Raw genomic sequence first — 20275 nt, forward strand, 5'->3', positions numbered from 1 at the left:
TGGACAGGAAGACTCAAGACTGTGAAAATGTCTATTCTACCCAAAGTGATCTACAGATACAATGCAATCCCCATCCAAATTCCACCAGCATTTTTTAATGAGATGGAGAAACAAATCACCAACTTCATATGGAAAGGGAAGAGGCCCTGGATAAGTAAAGCATTACTCAAGAAGAAGAACAAAGTGGGAGGCCTCGCACTACCTGATTTTAGAACCTATTATACCGCCACGATAGTCAAAACAGCCTGGTACTGGTACAACAACAGGTACATAGACCAATGGAACAGAACTGAGAATCCAGACATATATTCATCCACCTATGAGCAGCTGATATTTGACAAAGGCGCAAAGTCTGTTAATTGGGGAAAAGACAGTCTCTTTAACAAATGGTGCTGGCATAACTGGATATCCATCTGCAAAAAAATGAAACGAGACCCATACCTCATACTATGCACAAAAACTAACTCAAAATGGATCAAAGACCTAAATATAAAATCGAAAATTATAAAGATCATGGAAGAAAAAATAGGGACAACGCTAGGAGCCCTAATATATGGCATAAACAGAATACAAACCATAAGTAACAAACATCAGAAGAGAAACTAGGTAAGTGGGAGCTCCTAAAAATCAAACACTTATGCTCATCAAAAGACCAAAAGAGTCAAACGACAACCTACAGACAGGGAAAAAAATTTTGGCTATGACAAATCTGATGAGCTTCTAATCTCTAAAATCTGCAAGATACTGCAAAACCTCAACAACAAAAAGCCAAATAACCCAATTAAAAAATGGGCAAAGGATATGAACAGGCACTTCACCAAAGAAGACATTCAGGTGGCTAACAGATACATGAGGAAATGCTCATGATCATTAGCCATTATAGAAATGCAAATAAAAACTACAATGAGATACCATCTTACCCCAACAAGGCTAGCATTAATCCAAAAAGCACAAAATAATAAATGTTAGAGAAGTTGTGAAGAGACTGGGACACTTTTACACTGTTGGTGGGAATGTAAAATGGTACAACCACTTCGGATATTGATTTGGTGCTTCCTTAAAAAGCTAGAAACAGAAGTACCATAGGATCCAGCAATGCCACTCCTTGGAATATATCCTAGTGAAATAAAAGCCATCACACGAATAGATACATGCACACCCATGTTCATTGCAGCACTGTTCACAACAGCAAAAAGATGGAAACAACCTAGGTGCCCATCAACGAGTGAATGGATAAACATCGTATATTCACACAATGGAATACTATGCAATGGTAAAGAACAATGATGAATCTGCGAAACATCTCATAACATGGATAAATCTGGAAGGCATTATGCTGAGTAAAATTATTTGCAAAAGGACAAACATTGCATGAGACCACTATTATAAGAACTCAAGAAAAGGTTTAAACACAGAAGAAAACATTCTTTGATAGTTATGAGGGTGGGGAGGGAGATGGGTATTCACTAACCAGATAGTAGATAAGAATTATCTTAGGCGAAGGGAAGGACAATACACAATACAGGGGGAGTCAGCACAACTGGAGTAAACCAAAAGCTAAGAAGCTTCCTGAATACAACCAAACACTTCGAGGGACAGAGTAGCAGTACCATGGTCTGGGGACCATGGTTTCAGGGGACATCTAGGTCAACTGGCATAACAAAGTTTATTAAGAAAATATTCTGCATCCCACGTTGGTGAGTGGTGACTGGGGTCTTAAAAGCTAGTAAGCAGCCATTTATGATACATCAATTGGTCCCAACCCACTTGGAGCAAAGGAGAATGAAGAACACCAAACACACAAGGAAAATATTAGCCTAAGAAACAGAAAGGGCCACATAAACCAGAGACTCCAGCCTGAGACCAGAAGAACTAGATGGTGCCCAGCTACCACCAGTGACCAGCCTGACAGGGAACACAACAAAGAGCCCCTGACGGAGCAGGAGAAAAGTGGGGTGCAGAATTCAAATTCTAGTAAAAAGACCAGACCTAATGGTCTGACTGAGGCTGGAGAGACCCTGGAAGACATGGCCCCCAGACTCTCCATTAGCCCAGGACTGAAACCATTCCCAAAGCCAGCTCTTCAGACAAAGATTAGACTGGACTATGGGACATAAAATGATACTCCTGAAGAGAGTGCCTCTTAGCTAAAGTAGATACAGAAAACTAAATGGGCAGCTCCTGTCCAGATGCAAGATTAGAAGGCAAAAAGGCACAGGAGCTGGTTGAATGGACACGGGAAATCCGGGGTGGAAAGGAGTGTGTTGTCACACTACAGGAAGAGTAGCTAGGGTCATATAGCAATGTGTGTATAAATTTTTGTATGAGAAACTGACTTGAACTGTAAACTTTCACTTAAAGCATGATTTAAAAAAAGATAAACGTAAACTAAGATGATAAATAAACTATAAAAAAAAAAAAAAAAAAAAAAGCCAGTTTCGTTATTCTTATGCAGTGTAATGTAGTGGGGGAAAAGTAAGCAATTTAAAATAGGAATACCTCCGATTCAGACACAACTCTATTACTTGCAGTTGTCCAACATTTCCTGGGTCTATTTCTTCAAATGGGCATCGTTACTGGCAGTATGGAAGGATGGGATTGTGGTTTTCTGCTGTCTTTTAAAGCTTGCTTGCTTTGTTTATCAAGATTATTAAAACTCCTGATACAAGGCAGTTTTTAAAATGAAATAACATTATCCATGCCAATTGCGTTATTACTGATGACGCTGTGATTGATTCACGCTTTACGAGAATCTGATCATGATGCGGTTGTTACGTTCCCGAAAGCCAACTGTTTGAAACCAGAGGAAAACAAGCTGCAAAGAGATTTGGTCCGCTAATCCCTCCCCGATGGCAAGACAGGGAAGTGTTCTGCTGTACGTGGTCGCTATGAGTCGGAACCGACTCGATGGCACCTAACAAGAACCTCTCCCGGCACCAAACAAACTAAAACAGTTCCGAATCCGAAGACTCGGGATTCTGGCTCCAGTCGTCCCTAACCACCAGTGTGGATCTGGACAAGTCACTTTACTTGCTGTGCTCCTACCACTGACCGCACTACGCGTGCCGCTCTTCCACTTCCCAGATTTCGCCCGCCCGCCCTTGTTGCTTCTTTCCTTTGTTCTGTGATCTCCAGCAATCCTCCCTCAACGTTCCGGCTCCTCCCCAAGATGGGCGGAGGGGCGCATCCGCACCCCAAGCGCAGGCCCACCCTGTGCGCCCCGAATCCCGCACCGCCTTGCGTCCCGCGACCTCTCCCACTTATCCGCGTCGCTCTAGGCATCTCGCCCGACGTCCTCCGCCCCCAGAGCGGGGCTCCGAGGCTCCGGACCGCGGGCTGAGTGCGCCGCTCAAGGTGCCCTGGCCGTCGCCACCCATTTGCCCCGCGCACGCCGCCAAGGGCCCTTCCCGGGACCGCGCGCCGCGGCTGCTGGAGGCTGGCTCTTGGTCGGGCTGGGTTCGCCGCCACCGAGTCCGGCGGAGGCCCGCGCGACCCACGTGTCCAGCGTAAACCCTCCCCGGGCCAGCGGCTGCTCGCCACGGACGCTCTACGGCAAAGCCCGCAGCAGCCCGGGAGCGGCGTGCCAACCGCGAGCGGCACGTGCGGGTCGCCGGCGCCTCGCCGCGTGGTGCTGGTTCCAGCAGAGCCCGCGAGCAAGCAAGTAGGGGAGTGGGTGCGTGGGCCGGCCTGGGAGGCGAACGCCTCGGGGGAGAGGAGCCACGCGGCGGGGGCGGCGGGGGCACTGCAGTGCCACCTCTCCCGAGGAAGCTCCGGCTTTCACACGCCCGCGCGCGCACGCACGTGCACACGGGTGGCGGGGAGAACCCGAGCGAGAACCTCTGAGTGCTGGACGCATTTTAGCGATGGCTTCTGCTCTCAATAGCAAAATGCACCCGCCTGGGACTTGCTCGGGCTCCAAAGCCGATGTCCGCGGGGGTGCCGGCTGGAAGATGGACTGCGATCCGCGGATGCACGTGAAAATGTGCAAGAAGATCGCCCAGCTCACCAAGGTAAGGGACTGCACTGCGGGCTGGACAGCTGCGCGCCCGCGGCGCCTGGGGCCGTGGAGAAAGTGCGGGCGCGCCTCAGGAGAAACCCAAGGTAAATCCGGGCAGAAACTTTGTCTGGGAAGCCAGCTGGGCAGAAAAGCGGCCCTAAACCTGGGTGACTTGACTTTCTGGAGCTACATCCTAAAGCAGCAGAGAGAGAGGCTCCTTGCCAAGGAAAGTCCTCCAGTCTGCGTGCTGAGCAGGTGCTCTGTGATTTTCCCACGGTGGGAATGTGAATCGGGTGGTAGGGTGGCATATGTGTGCTTTCCTTTGCCAGCTCGGCTCGAGTGATCGTGCCTGGAATGCTGTGATTTCATTCATGGCCTTACTTTATAGTTGCGGAGGTCATGTGGGCTCTAAACACTTGATTCATTTAGTCCTTCATTCGACGAATACTGGAGTCATTTCTTGAGTGCTAGCAGCTTGAGGCACCGTACTCACCCTGGAAGGCAGCCCAGGGGACTTACTATCAAAGTGGGTGCAGACGTGTGTAGGAGTATGAATGGGGAAGAGCTCGCTGCGCTGTATAATTGTGGCATTTTCTAGGACCTTGGGAGGTCATCCAGCCCATCTCCCTTCTTCAACCCAGAGCCCCGGTTGAACCTCCGCAGACTGTGGCGTCTTACTCATGAAGACCACCGGCAAGGAGATGCCACCTGTGCCCTTTGTTAAAACCTGCTGCTGCTTCCCAATTAGGAGCTCTTCTCGTGTGCCTCTTTGTCCCTAGTGAAGATAAAGAGCAGCATTCCTCCCTGTCTTCTAAACAAAGTTTCAGTGGATGAATTTAGCTGTGGTCTTGGGGTTTCCTTTTGGTGGTATAATAAACTCCTGATGCAGTGCCTGCCGAAGGAGTCCCAAGGTGGCACAAATGGTTAAGCGCTGGACAGCTAGCCAAAAACTTAGCGTCTGAACCCATGCAGAGGCACCTTGGAAAGGTCACAGCCTCAAAAACCCTATGGAGCAATTCTACACTACACACATGGGGTCGCCATGAGTCAGAATTCACTCCACTGGCAACTAACCACAACAACAACCTGGCCTACTAGTGGAAGAGCAGGTCCAGGTTCTATCCAGTAGTGTGTAGAACATGCTCTCTTCCTTTCCTTTTTCCTCACTATCTCCGTCCCACTTCCCCACCACCCACTCTTGTGTGGCATCACAGGCACTTTCCCCTCTCACTATTTTGCAAGAACGAATAGAGCACAAAGGCTTGGGAACTGGACACTAGCAAGCTTCTCTAGGCCCTCCCATTAACTTCTCCACATTCTTTGCACATGAGCCTGGCTCCAAACAGTGATTTCTTTAGTCAAGAATGGAAAAGAAGTAATGGAGAGACCCCTTGGAGGCCTTGGCATATGATACTGGCACCACTGATATAATCAACAGTTATCTCTAAATGGTGATACCAACCCAAAAGAGTATTTATTCAAGTACCTGGCAAGGTGCTAGGCACAGTATAAGGCATCTTCTCTATTTTCAAAGAATCTAAAATATTGTTGGAGAGACAAGGTGGTTTGAGATATTGAGAGAAAACTAAAAGACAGTGCTATATATAGTCAGTTGCTAAATTGGGTGGTTCTGATTATGAGTGCTGTGGAAGCAGAAGCAAAGGCTGAGTCATTATGGGCAGGAGAGGTTGTATGGGAGAGATGAACCTTGGATTCAGTTTGAATTTATAGAGTGCCTGCTATGTGCCAGGCACTGTGCTGAAAATAAAACAGTGAAGATAGGCACGATCCCTGGCACATAGTAGGTGGTGTTTCTCAAAGTATATGCTGCATTATAATCATAGTTGATTCTTATTATGTAGTGCCTCTTTTTACCATTTTTCATGCTAGTTGCTTAAATTAGATATTTTTATATTTATATTGATATCCCACCTTTCTTTTGGCTACTACTGATATGTTGCATACTTGCCAGCTCTTTACACCTCATCTTTCTATGCGTTTTGTTTTATGAGTTGTGTCTGTGATGGATGAGTTTATTTATTGGGCATTTAGTGTGATTAGTTGGGTGGCTTATTCCATCATGTTTCATGTTTTTTGTTTACCATCCTTTTTCGTTTCTTCTTTTTTCCCCATTCCTGCTTCTCTTGGACAAGTAAAGCTATCTATATACTCTGCTGGTTTGGGAATGTTAGGCTATATTTCTATTCTCAGAATTGCCCTTTAGTTTTCAACATACATATTCAAGTATAATTTTTTTCTAACAAAGTTGTCATGTAATTCTTTCTTTGCATACTTTACCCATTTAACAGCCCTGTCCTTTAAAAGTCAAAAGTTGATTAAGTTTACTGACATTAAATCGATTTCTGGGCTCACTGTTGTTGTTTTTTTTCCTTGAATCCAGTGCCTTCTCCTTGGATTCACTTTTCTTCTGGCTGAAGTTCATCCTTTAGTAGTTCTTTCTGTCAGGGACTTGGTGGAGGAGGAAATTCTTTGTATATTTGAAAATGTCTTTATTTTGCCCTCACTCTTATGTGATAATTTTTTGGGGGGTATAAAATTCTGGTGGATAGTTATTTTCCCATAGCACATTGATGACAGTACTGTATTGCCTTCTGCTGTTAATTGCTGCTAGTTAAAACATCTACTGCCAATACAATTTTTCATTCCTTTGTAAATAATCTGCCTTTTATCTTTGATAGCACTTAAGTTTTTTTTCTTTATTTTTGACGTTCAGCAGTTTCACTAGAATTATCTCCGTGTTCGTTTATCTTTATCCTCTGCAAAACCAGCAGCATACTTTCTACTGAGTGCTCATATTCTTTCTTTGTTGCTGTTGAGTGCTGTCAAGTCTATTCCGACTCATGTTGTTGTTGTTGTTAGGTGCTGTCAAGTCAGTGCTGACTCATAGCAACCCTAAGTACAAAAGAACAAAACACTGCCCAGTCCTGCGCCATCCTACAATCGTTGTTATCCTTGAGCCCATTGTTGCAGCCACTGTGTCAATCCATCTCATTGAGGGTCTTCCTCTTTTTCACTGACCCTCTACCCTCTACTTTCTCTAGGGAGTGATCTCTCCTGTTAACAGGTCCAAAGTATGCAAGACGAAGTCTCACCACACTCGCTTCTAAGGAACATTCTGGCTGTACTTCTTCCAAGACAGATTTCTGCGTTCTTTTGACACTCCATGGTATATTCAATATTCTTCGCCAACACCACAATTCAAAGGCATCAATTCTTCTTCGATCTTCCTTATTTATTGTCCAGCTTTCTCATGCATATGAGGCGATTGAAAACGCCCTGGCTTGGATCAGGCACACCTTAGTCCTTAAAGTGATGCATAGTGACCCTATAGGCAGAGTAGAACTGCCCCATAGAGTTTCCTAGACTGTAATCTTTATGAGAGCAGGTTGCAGGTCTTTTCTTCTGCACAGCTGCTTGTGGGTTTGAACCATAGACCTTTCAGTTAGCAGCTGAGCTCTTAAGCATTGCACTACCAAGATTCTTGTTCTTTCTTTAATTCTGGAAAATTATCAGTGATTTTCTCTTGAGATATTGTTTCTCTGCCATTGCCCTTATTCTCTTTTCTGGACTCCCATTTGGTAAACGAGGAGGCCTCTCTATCCATATCCTGAAATGTTATTTTAAAATTTAAAAAAAAATTTTTTTGGTGTCTGTGTTGCATCCCGGTAAATTCCTCAATCGTGAGTTCTGATTTGCCAGTTCTCTAAATAATTTGCCCAGACCAGGGTCTTTCCCATCTATTAAGTTTTAGAATGTCAATGATTATAGTTTTCAATTCTAAAATTACTGTTCTTATTTTCTTTCTTCCTGATTTTGATTCGTAATTTTTTTGCTTATTTTTAACAGCTTTACTGAAGTGTAATTTGCATATCATAAAATTTACCCGTTTTAAGTGTGTAATTCAATATTTTTTAGTTGTTGAGCCCTGACCATAATCCGGTTTTAGGACATTTTCATCATCCAATGAAATTCCTCTCTTGTTGCTTGTTTGCAGTCAATCCCTGTTCCTACCTTCCATCCCAGGCAACCATTAATCTACTTTCTGTCTCTATAAATTTACCTTTTCTGGACATTTCATATAAATGAAATCATACAGTATGTGTGTGATCTTTTACGTGTAGCTTTTTTCACTTAGTTGCTAAATCTTAGCATACTATTTGTTTTTTGTTTATTGTAGTTTAAGTGAAAGTTACATTTCAAGTTAGTTTCTCATACAAAAATTTATATATACATTGTTATGTGACCCTAATTGCTCTCCCTATAGCATAGTATTTTTGAGGTTCATCCATGTTGTAGCATGCATCATTAACTCATTCCTTTTTATTGCTAAATAGTATTCCATTGTATGGTTATACCATTTTGTTTATCCATCCACTAGTTGATGGATATTTGGATTGTTTCCACTTTTTGGCTATTATGAATAATGCTGCTACAAACGTTATCTTCCTGTGCAAGTTTTTGTGTGGACCTAAGTTTTCGTTATTCTTGGGTAGATACCTAGGAATGGAGTCTTTAGGCTGTGTGGCAACTTTATGTTTAACTTTTTAAGAAACTGCCGAACTGTTTTCCAAAATAACTGCACCACATTAGTCTCCAGTCTGCTTCTTCAGCTAATTCTTCCGGTGTATCTCCAAGCACCCAGTTCTCACATCACAGTGAAGTATGTTTCTCTCCTGCCTCCACCATATACTTGCTTCCCTCTCTTTTTGTCCTCTTGGTTTCCTCTGCCTGAAGTGCTTTCATCTCGAAAAGTTGAATTCTACTTACCCTTTAAATCCTACTTTCTCCAGAAAGGCTTCGAAAAACCTCGGTTTTGTAATTAATCATGTATCAATTTTTCATTGTGTATTACATTTTTTTATTCATCTGTTTCTCCAGCAGTTTGTACAATGTCTTGCACATAGTAGACCCAAAGTAATCTTGTTAAATGTAATTAAAGTTGCACCCCACAGATTTGGTTAATATTTCTTTTGTGATACTTATACTCTGATACTGTAGTTGATTTGCATATAGCATATCCGTTAAAACAATAAACTTCTTAATTTTATTCTCCATACTTTGCACTTGGTAGGCACTAATACATGTTAGTTTAGTAAATAAATACTCATTTACATGGTGGTCTGAAGTCCTGGCTGCACATTAAAACCACCTGAAGAGCTTTAAAACTGTACTCGTTAAAGACCGACAGCTAAATGCAATGCCTGATTCTAGACTGGATCCTATGCTGGAGGAAAAATGCCACGAGAGGATTGCGTCAGTTGTCAAAAATGGAATATATTGGTGGTGGTGGTTGTTGGTTGCTGTCGAGTTGATTCTGACTCATGGCGACCCCATGTGTGCAGAGGAGAACTACGCTTCATAGAGTTTTCAATGGCCGATTTTTCAGAAGTAGGTCACCAGGCCTTTCTTCTGAGGCACCTCTGGATGAGTTTGAACCACCAGCCTTTTGGCTAGTGGTCAAGCACTTAACCTGTTTGTGCCACCCAGGACTTGTCTGGGGGTAGAGAAAATAAAAGTATTGTATCAATGTTAAATTTACTAGAGTTGATAACTGTACTATGGTTATGCAAGAAAATACCCTTATTCTTAGTAAATACACACTGAAGTATGTCTTACTTTCAAGAAGTAAGTATGATGTCTTATTCTCAAATCATTGTGTGTGTACGTGTGTAAAAAGAGAGCAAATGATAAAACAAATGGGAAGAATGTTAAGAATCAGTGAATCTGGGTGAACGGTATATGCATGTTTTTTGTACTGTTCTTTTTCTTTCAGCTTTTTTTCCCTAAGTCTGAAATTAATTCTAAATAAACAGTTACAAAACAAACAAACAAAAGGACATCGTTGGCCAGGCCCCGTCTTAGAAGGAGGGGCAGGAGTAGGGGCAGGCATTGGTATTTTTCCAAAGCTCCTCAGGAGCTTCTAATGTGCAGACAGGACTGAGAACCTCCAGTTTAGAGCAACTGAAGGTTTAAACTGTAAGTGCTGCATTTGGGAGAGCAGAAAGTTCCAGACTCATTCCCCATGAAAGACTGTGGGCAGAGCTGACAGTGGGAGGCATCTTCAAGGCCTCACACAGGTTTGCCCAGCCCTGTCCCTGTGCCCCTGCAGCCTCTCTCTGCTTTTGTACCCACCCAGCAACCTCCAGTCGCTTTTCTGTTTTGCAGCTGTCTCTATATCCAGGAGAGTTGGAATCCCTTATACCCAAACAAAAAAAAAAAAAAAAAAAAACCCGTTGACGTTGAGTCGATTCTGACTCATAGCGACCCTAAAGGACAGGGTAGAACTGCCCCATAGAGTTTCCAAGGAGCGCCTGGTGGATTTGAACTGCCAACCTTTTGGTTAGCAGCCATAGCTCTTAACCACTGTGCCACCAGGGTTTCCATTATACCCAGGGATTCCCAATTCCAACTTCCTAGGGGGGATAAACTATCTCTCCCCCAAATAGAAATTTTAGTGTTGTTGTTAGGTGCTGTTGAGTAGGTTCCAACTCATAGCAACCCTGTGCACAACAGAACGAAACGCTGCCCAGTCCTGTGCCATCCTCACAATCGTTATGTTTGAGCCATTGTTGCAGCCACTGTGTCAGTCCATCTCGTTGACTGAATTGGGAGAGTGTGTTCCCTCTTCATTAACCATCTCTCTAACTGAAGGCTGACTCTCAGGAGCCTGGACAGAAGTCTGATAACTGTATGCCCGTGGCACTGCCTCCAGGAGGAAATGTGCAGCCCTTGTGGTGCAGAAGCTGCCAAGCTAAAAGTATAAGGAGTACAGTAACCCCAGGGAACCCTCTATGTCACCTTGTTTCCGATCTCTGCCAGTCTGTTAGAGCACCTTGCAAGAGAAAGGGCTGAATCAAGTGCTGCAACTTCTGCACATCAATAATGATTGTTGTTGTTAGTTACCTTCAAGTTGGCTTCGACTCATGGCGACCTCGTGTATAACAGAACAAAACATTGCCTGGACTTGTGCCATCTTCACAATAGCTGGTATGTTTGAGTCCATTGTTGTGGCCATTGTGTCAGTCCATCTCCTTGAGGGTTTCCTTTGCCTTCCTTGGCCCTCCACTTTGCCGAACATGATGTCCTTCTCCAGCGACCAGTCCCTTCTGATGACATGTCCAAAGTAAGTGAGCTGACGTCTCAGACAATATTCTGAAATCCGTAGGGTTTTCATTGGCTGATTTTCGGAAGTAGATTGCCAGTCTTTCTTCCTAGTCTGCCTTAGTCTGGAAGCTCCACTAAAATTTCTCCACCGTGGATGAGCCTGCTGGTATTTGAAATACCGGAGTCATAGCTTGCAGCATCGTAGCAACACACAAGCTACCACAGTACCACAAACTGACAGACACGTGGTGACACATTAATAATACCTATGTTTTCTTAGTGATTGTACTTTGCAAAACCTTTGACATACTTAGTCATTCTTTGTAAGTATAGCCATTCTACATAGCAGGGAATGAAGTGCCATCTCTAATTGAGAGGAAAAATCCAAGACCTGGAGAGATTCAGCATTCTTGCCCAAGGTCACATTAGTACATGTTGACAGAGCTGCACCGCCCAGAACCTCGTGTTGGGTGTGTGAGTGGGTGATGCTTCTTCCCTGTCCTTCGTTTGTTTCCTCTGTGAGAAGGGACCTCCAGTATCATAACACTTTTAGCCTCTCTCTGCCATCTTTACTAGTGTTCCTCATGTGAGGTGGGATATATATATCTAATTGGTGACATTGGGAGCAGGTACTGGGCCCATAGAGCCCTTGCCTCTTCCCCCCTTCTTTCACATGGAGTGACCTACCCACGGAAGCACACATCCGACTCTGCACGCCATGCTATTAATTTTACAGGGCTAGGTTCAGTCTGTTGGGGAAGGTCTGCACTGGTCCAGCATGATGACTGGGTGGATAAGTATCTAGAATCCTACGTGCCTGGGGATATGAGACATTCTCCAATTTGCTGTTATTGGTAATTAAGTAACATTTTGGTCTCAAAACAGCCTTACTCTTTTGTCTTATATTTCAATTTATTCACTAGGGAAGAGCCATTTTATTTATTGGGCCTTCCTAAAGACCCAACACACAGATCATAGGATTAGTTCAGTTTTGAGGAGTTGGGTAAAGAGACATCGTGAAGATTCATTCCTTCAGTTGGGAAAGCATCTTGACCTGAGAGTGAGAACCGTTAAATGGCAGTGTAGTACTTACTGTAGAGCCTTCCTTCCTTCCATGGGAAGTTCTGGAGGTCAAAGTCACAACTTCCAGTGTGATAACACAACCAGGCAGAGGGGACTGTGTCTCTCCAGGTCCCAGAACTTTACCAAGGTCTGTTAAGACACATTGGGCCTCTGGGTGGCACACATGGTTGTGTGCTCGTGGTTCCAACTCACCCAAAGGTGCCTCGGAGGATAGGCCTGGTGATCCACTTGGGAAAAGTCACGGCCTTGAAAACCCTGTGGAGCAATTCTACTCTGAACACATGGGGTCACCATGAGTAACAACAACATTAGGACATATAAGCAGACACCATAATATTGGATGCGTGTGTGTTTGGGGTGGGGAGGATGTTACGGAGATCAGTCTTTAAGTATTAAAAAAAAAAAAAAAGCAAAAGTAATTGTATTTTCTACTGGGGGAGAGAGTTGTTTTTTTTCTACTGGAAAAAGCAAAAAGAAGAAATTCATGGCAACCCATGTGTGTCAGAATAGATCTGTGTTCCCACAGAGTTTTCAACGGCTGATTTTTTGGAAGTAGATCAGCAGGCCTTTCATCCAAGGTGCCTCCGGGTGAACTCAAACCTCCAACCTCTTGGTTAACAGCCCAGTGCATTAACTTTATACCTCCCAGGGACTTGTCATTCTCTTCAAAGAGGCCTTTTCTGACCTCCCAATCCAAGGGAGCCAACTTTCCTCATCTGTAAATGGGGAAAGCTAATTTCTTTCCTGGAGATTTGTTGTGAGGTTTCACTGACAAAATGAATGTAAGTGGAGGATCTAAATCAGTACTTGGCATATAGTAAACTTGACAGATGTTGGTTTCCCTTCCTTTCCTGAGCTGAAGGGACTGCTGCCAGGAGTGGAAACCAGCAAGCTGAGAGGCCAGGGCAGTGTCCTAAGTGATGCCTGCTGCCACTGGAGACCTCAGCAACAGGCTGCCACTTGAGCCTTCTGCTTTCACAGCTTGAATGTAGAAGTTTATTGCAGTGTCTGACTCGCTCCTCTTCTCTGAAAATATCCTCATGCTTGCAGGAGCTTGTTTGGGGACAGATGTTTCAGCAGTTCCATACCAATTTGCTTTAGGATTCTGAATATGAAAACTGCAGATCTGTTTTAACAAGCCCTTTCTGTTGCAGTCTTTTAACGATGTGATTGGTGGTGCAGAGGGGGCTGTCTCACAATAGTCTTTTTTGCCGTAAAACAGTGTGAAATGCACCATAAGTTTGGTGTCCTTGAACCTTGCTGCAATGCCTAGACTTTTGCCTTGGCTATCCTGGTCTCTTTAGTTGTCCCCAGCCCTTTTCCAGTCCTTTCTCCACATAACAGCCAGAGTAATCTTAAAACTGAATTGTTCCCTGAAACGCTGCTCATGGCAATGTAAAACTGTTCAGATGCTTTGGAAAACAGGCTGGCCATTCCTCAAACAATTAAACAAGAATTACCATAAAAAAAACCAAAACCCATTACCATCAAGTCAGTTCAACTCATGGCCCCGTATAGGACGGAGTAGAACTGCCACATAAGATTTCCAAGGAGTGGCTGGTAGATTCGAACTGCCAACCTTTTGGTTAGCAGCCAAGCTCTTAACCACTGCGCAAACAGGGCTCCAAGAATTACCAATTTCATTTCTCTTGAGTATATATCTAAGAGTGGAATTGCTCGAAGAATTACAATATGACAGAGAAATTCCACTCTTAGGTATACACCCCGGAGAAATGAAAACATACGTCCACACAAAAACTTGTACACAGATGTTCATAGCAGCGTTCTTCATAATAGCCCAAACATGGAAACAACCCAATTGTCCATTACCTGATGAATGGATAAACAAAAGGTGGTACATCCATACAATGGAATATTGTTCAACCTTAAAAAGGTATGATATTCTGATGCATGCTCATGAGTCGGAATTGACTTGATGGCAACGGGTTTGGATTTTTGGTCTTCCAAGGTGCCTCTAATTGGGTTAAAACTGACAACCTCTTGGTTAGTATTTGAACCCTTAACCGTTTGCACCACCAAGGGATTCCTTAGGTGTTCATAGGATGGAATAAACCCGCAGAACTGTTTCTGAACCTCCCATTGCTCTTGGGATAAAATATTATACCCTAACCCCAGCCTATAGTCATCCTATGGGAGAGTGGAGGGCCCCTTTCACAAGGCCAGAACTCAGGAGGTGCTCACATCTAATTTCTAGTTTCCTGAGCACAGAGGAAAACTGGCCGTCCCTGACACACAAGTGGACTTCCTCCAGCCCCTCCCTCTGACTTAGTCACTCCCAACCTTGACCACGGTGACAGATAGGATTTGGTGTCTCCATTTGGTCAGACCCAGATTCCTTCAGGACGCCAGAACTATAGAATAAAACAAAACCAACCACCACCAATTATTCCAACACAGAAAACACACCCATTTTAGGAAAATTTAAAAATACACATAAGCAAAGAGAAAAAAAAAATTAAAGCAACCGCAAACCTATTTGTTGTTGTTGTTAGTTGCTAACCAGTGCTATCTCATGGTGACCTTACATGTAACAGAACAAAGCAATGCCTGGCCCTGTGACATTCCAGAACTGTACTGGACAATCTTCTGTTGTGTTCATAAGGTTTTCATTGGCTGGTTTTCAGAAATAGATCTCCAGGCCTTTCTTCCTACTCTGTCTTTGTCTGGAAGCTCTGCTGAAACCTGGCCACCATGAGTAACCATGCTGGTATTTGAAAAAACGGTGGTATAGGCTTCTAAATCTGTCTGGAAGAAGTATAGTCAGAATGCTCCTTAGGAGGGAGGATGGCGAGACTTTGTCTCACGTACTTTGGACATGTTATCAGGAGGGACCAGTCTCTGGAAAAGCACATCATGCTTGGTAAAACAGAGGGTCAGCGAAAAAGAGGAAGACGGTCAACGAGATGGATTGACACAGTGGCTACAACAATGAGTTCAAACATAGCAGCAATTGTGAGGATGGCGCAGGACCAGGCAGTGTTTCGTTCTGTTGTACATGGGGTCGCTACGCGCCAGAACCAACTCGACAGCACCTAACAACAACAAATACAACAACTTAGGCTTCCAGCATTGGAGTCACACACAAGTCACTACAGTACTACAAACTGACAGGTGGATGGTGGACCGCACCTATAACCATGATATAATTGCTATTAACACTTACGCCTGTCTTACTAGATGATTTCTCATGCAAATATAGACCCAGTTTTTGAAAATAGTTATGTTACACATAAATATTATGTATTTTTCCCCTTTCACGAAAAAACTTAAACTCTCCAACTTTTTTTTTTTTTAGTTGTTTTTAATTGTGCTTTAAGTGAAAGTTTACAATTCAGGTCAGTTTCTCATACACAAATTTATACACACATTGCTGTGTGACCCTAGTTGCTCTCCCTATACTGTGACAGCACACTTTTCCTTTCCACCCCAGATTTCCAGTATCCATTCAACCAGCTCCTGACCCTCTCTGTCTTCTCATCTTGCCTCTGGACAGTAGCTGCCCATTTAGTCTCATGGATCTCCTTGAACTAAGAGCACGCTCCTCACAAATATCACTTTATGTCCCATAGTCCAGTCTAATCTTTGTCTGAAGAGTCTCCAACATCATCTTTAATGGTGGTGTTATTAATCCAGTCTACGGATGTTGCACAATTTAATTTCATTCATTTAAGAAACATTTTCTGAGCTCCTGCTGTGTGCCAGGTACAAGCCTTTATGTTATGGACTGGAAAAAGAAGTAGAAAAAGTGTGAACAAACACAATAGAAGCCCTCGTATCTGATATATTTTGGACTTTTTGAATAATTAAAAACTGAAAATCATTTTAAAAAAATCCGAGTAATTATAATTCTTAAAAAAAAAACACAGGTGTCAGCAAACTATAACCCATGGACCAAAGCCAACCTACCACCTGTTATTGTACAGCCTATGGACTAACAGTATTGGCTTTTACATTTTTAAATGGTTAAAAATCTTAAAAGAAGAATAGTATTTTGTGACATGTAAAAAGTATAATATGAAATTCAAATTTTATTGCCCACAAGAGATAGTTCTTTTGAAACATAGCCATGCCAGTTCGTTTTTGTATTGTCATGGTAGCTTTTGTGCTAAAACAGCAGATTTGAGTAGAGGTGATAGAGACTGGATAATGCCTAAAATTACTCTCAGTCCTTTTACAAAAAAAAAAAATTGCCAACCCCTGACTTAAAACATGAAAATGAACATTCCTGCACCAATCTTTTAATGTTAGACTTAGTTTTAATTTGGGGGAAATGGTCTTTTAATTGGCACTACACCTTATTTTTCTTGCATACACTACACCCGTAGGTATGATGACCTTTTAATTTGTCATTCAAACAAGGACACTTCTGAGAATAAAACCAAAACCAAACCTACTGCCAGTCAGTCGATTCCAACTCATAGCGACGTTGTAGGGTTTCCGAGGCTGTGAATCTCTAAGGAAGCAGACTGCCACACCTTTCTCCAAGGAGGTGGTGGTTTCACAACGCCAACCTTTTGGTTAGCAGTTGATCGATTTAACCACTGCGCCACCAGGGCTCCTTTCTGAGAGTAAAAGGGGCACTAAACCAGATAGGTCGTTGAAACAACAGGTATAAACAGGGACCGACCAGGACATAAGGTCACCCTACCCACAATGCATCTGTACTTATTCCCATCTTGGGGTCTTTAAAGTGGAGAATAAGGAGCCCTGAGCCCTGGTGGTGCAGTGGTTAAGTGCTTGGCTGCTAACCGAAATGTCAGTGATTAGAACCCACCAGCTGGGAGAAACATGTGGCAATCTGCTAACGTGAAGACTGTTGTTAGGTACTGTCAAGTGGGTTCCAACTCATACTGACCCTATGTACAACAGAATGAAACACTGCCCAGTCCTGCGCCATCCTCACAATCGTTGCTATGTTTGAGCCCATTGTTGCAGCCACTGTGTCAATCCATCTCATTGAGGGTCTTCCTCTTTTTGCTGACCCTCTACTTTACAGCCTTGGAAGCCCTATGGGACAGTTCTGTTCTGTCTGATAAGGTCACTATGAGTCATATCGACTCAACAGCACACAACAACAAAGTGGAGAATGAAAATCTAAAACACATGTAAATCAGAGTTCAGAACCCTTCTAAACCTTTAAAACTTGTTTCTCAGTCTTTTTCACTTCTCTGTCACACCTAATAAGATACGGGGTTTTTTTGTTTTTGTTTTTAGCAACCGCCTTTATGGGATTTTCCAAAGTATTCAACCTAGTTTTCATAGGAGCAACAACTTTCTTTTCACGTTCATATTTAACGGACTTAATATGGTGTTAAATTACATAATTGCAGCAACAACTACAACTGACATAAACAGATGACAATTAGTGTGAGCAGAAGTCTGGCGGCTTTCCAGAGAAAGGATGAAGAATATCAGTTTATCCACACATTGGTTGAATGGAGATTGGTTAAAAGACCTTCAACTGTTTTTAGACAATAAATGAATCATAATTTTGATACACTACGAAGCAAGAGCTATGAAAGCATTTAGAGATCTGAGGGATCAAGGAAGATTCTCTGAGATAGTTCGTTGTTAGACGTTGTGGTTGATCCCAGTTTTTCATTATTATAATCAATACTGTGTTAGGCACGTGAGTTCCTGGGTGGTGCAAATGGTTAACGTGCTTGGCTCCTTACTGAAAGGTTGGAGGTTTGAGTCCATCCACAGAGGCACCTCAGAAGAAAGGCCAGGTGATCTACTTCCCAAAAATCAGCCATTGAAAACCCTATGAAGCACAGTTCTGCTCTGATTCACATGGGGTCACCATCCAGAAGCTCCACTGAAACCTGTTGCTTCGCAACAAACCAGATACTTCACAGCAGCCGGCAAGCCTCCTCCAAGGGACAGATGGTGGCTGCTCATGAGGTGCATTTTCCGGAAATGGAAGCTGAGTCTCCTGCACAGAAAGCAAAAATTCTACCACTGAGCTACCACTGCCCCCTTCTCAAATGTTGTTGTTGTTAGGTGCCGTCGAGTTGGTTCTGACTCATAATGACCCTATGTACAACAGAACAAAACACTGCCCCATCCTGCACCATCCTCAGAATTGTTATGCTTGAGCCCATTGTTGCAGCCTCTGTGTTGGTCCATCTCGTTGAGGGTCTTTCTCTTTTTAGCTGACCCTCTAGTTCACCAAGCATGATGTCTCAAACATTAGTTATTGTTAAACACAGATGGCCAGACCCCTCTCACAGCATTTCTGGGTCAGTAGGTCTAGGGTAAGGCCTGAGAATTTGCAGGTTAAACAAGCTCTCACATGATTCTAATACTACAGATCTGGAGGCCAGCCTTGGACTAACAAGTCTTTAGGATGATCAGGACTCTCTGTTTTACATTCCTCATCTGTGAACTTCCAGCAGCTTCTAGCACAGTGCCTTGCACTCAGTAATATTCAATAGTAGGAGTTGAGTTACTTTGAACTCTTGAACCCTTCGGGACAAGGACCTTTGTCTTACACTTTTTTTTTTTTTTTTTGGCATTGTCAAATACATGAAACATTGATCATTTTAACCATTTTAAAGTATGCAAGTCAGTGGCATTAAGCACATTAATAATGTTGTGCAACCATCACTATTCTCATCTCCCAGAGCGAAAACTCCATACCCATTTGCAGTCACTTCCCATTTCCCTGTCCCCCTAGCTCCTGGAGCCACTCATCTGCTTTCTGTCTCTATGGATTTGCTTATTCTGGTTATTTCATATAAATGGAATCATATAATACGTGGCCTTTTGTATGTGGTTTCTTAACTTAGCAAAATGTTTTCAAGGTTCATCCATGTTGTAGCATGTAACAGTTCTTCATTCCTTTTTATGACGGAACAGTACTCAATTGCAGGGATATACCACGTTTTACGTATCCATTCATCTGCTGATGGACATATGGATTGTTTCCACCTGTCTTATTATCTAGTGCTGCTGTAACAGAGATACCATAAGTGGATAGCTTTAACAAACAGAAATTCATGTTCTCACAGTTTGTTGCTGTTAGGTGCTGTTGGGTTGATTCAGACTAACAGCGACCTCACAGTTTAGGAGGCTAGAAGTCCAAATTCAGGAAGTTGGCTCTAGGGGAAGACTTCCTGTCTCTGTTGGCTCCGGAGGAAGGTCCTTGTCTCTTTTGAGTTTCTGCTCCTGGGCAGTCTACATGTGGCTTGTCATCTCTCCTCCTCTACCTCTGCTACTTGCTTGCTTGTTTAATCTCTTTTATATCTCAAAAGAGATCGACTCAAGACACACCCTACGCTAATCCTTCCTCATTAACATAACAAAGACAACCATTCCCAAATGGGATTATAACCACAGGGATGTTGTTGTTAGGTGCAGTTGTGTTGGCTCTGATTCATAGGAACCCTATGTACAACAACAAAACACTGCCCTGTCTGGCGCCATTCTCACCATCCTTGTTATGCTTTGCCCATTGTTGCAGCCACTGTGTCAATCCATCTCTTAGAGGGTCTTCCTCATTTTCGCTGACCCTGTACTTTACCAAGCATGATGTCCTTCTCCAGGGACTGGTCCCTCCTGATAACATATCCAAAGTATGTGAGGTGAAGTCTCACCATCCTCCTTTCTAAGGAGCATTCTGGCTGTATTTCTTCCAAAACAGATTTGTTTTGTTCTTCTGGCAGTCCATGGTATATTCAGTATTCTTTGCCAACACCATAATTCAAAGGCATCAATTCTTCTGCCTTCCATATCCATTGTCCAGTTTTCACATGCTTTTGAGGCAATTGAAAATACCATGGCTTGGATCAGGTGCACCTTAGTCCTCAAAGTGCCATCTTTTGCAGCAGATTTGCCTAATTCAATATGTCATTTGATTTATTGACTACTACTTCCATGGGTATTGATTGTGGATCCAAGTAAAATGAAATTCTTGACAACTTCAGTATTTTCTCCATTTATCATGATATTGCTCATTGGTCCAGTTGCAAGAATTTTTCTTTTCTTTATGTTGAAGTGCAATCCATACTGAAGGCTATAGTCTTTGATCATCAGTAAATGCTTCAA

At 43.1% G+C, this 20275-nt stretch overlaps 1 protein-coding gene across 1 annotated transcript in view; it reads left to right on the forward strand.

Moving 5' to 3' along the window:
- The first annotated feature begins 3863 nt into the window (after nucleotides 1-3863).
- Nucleotides 3864-20275, forward strand: part of FAM184B (family with sequence similarity 184 member B) — a 179895-nt gene continuing 163483 nt past the window's right edge. Inside the window, exon 1 of the mRNA XM_012555189.2 lies at nucleotides 3864-4010. Within this exon, the coding sequence (XP_012410643.1) occupies nucleotides 3864-4010 (147 nt within the window). The remainder of the gene's footprint in view (nucleotides 4011-20275) is intronic.

Source organism: Trichechus manatus, unplaced genomic scaffold (genome assembly GCF_000243295.1).
Source record: "Trichechus manatus latirostris isolate Lorelei unplaced genomic scaffold, TriManLat1.0 scaffold00034, whole genome shotgun sequence".
NCBI lineage: Eukaryota > Metazoa > Chordata > Mammalia > Sirenia > Trichechidae > Trichechus > Trichechus manatus.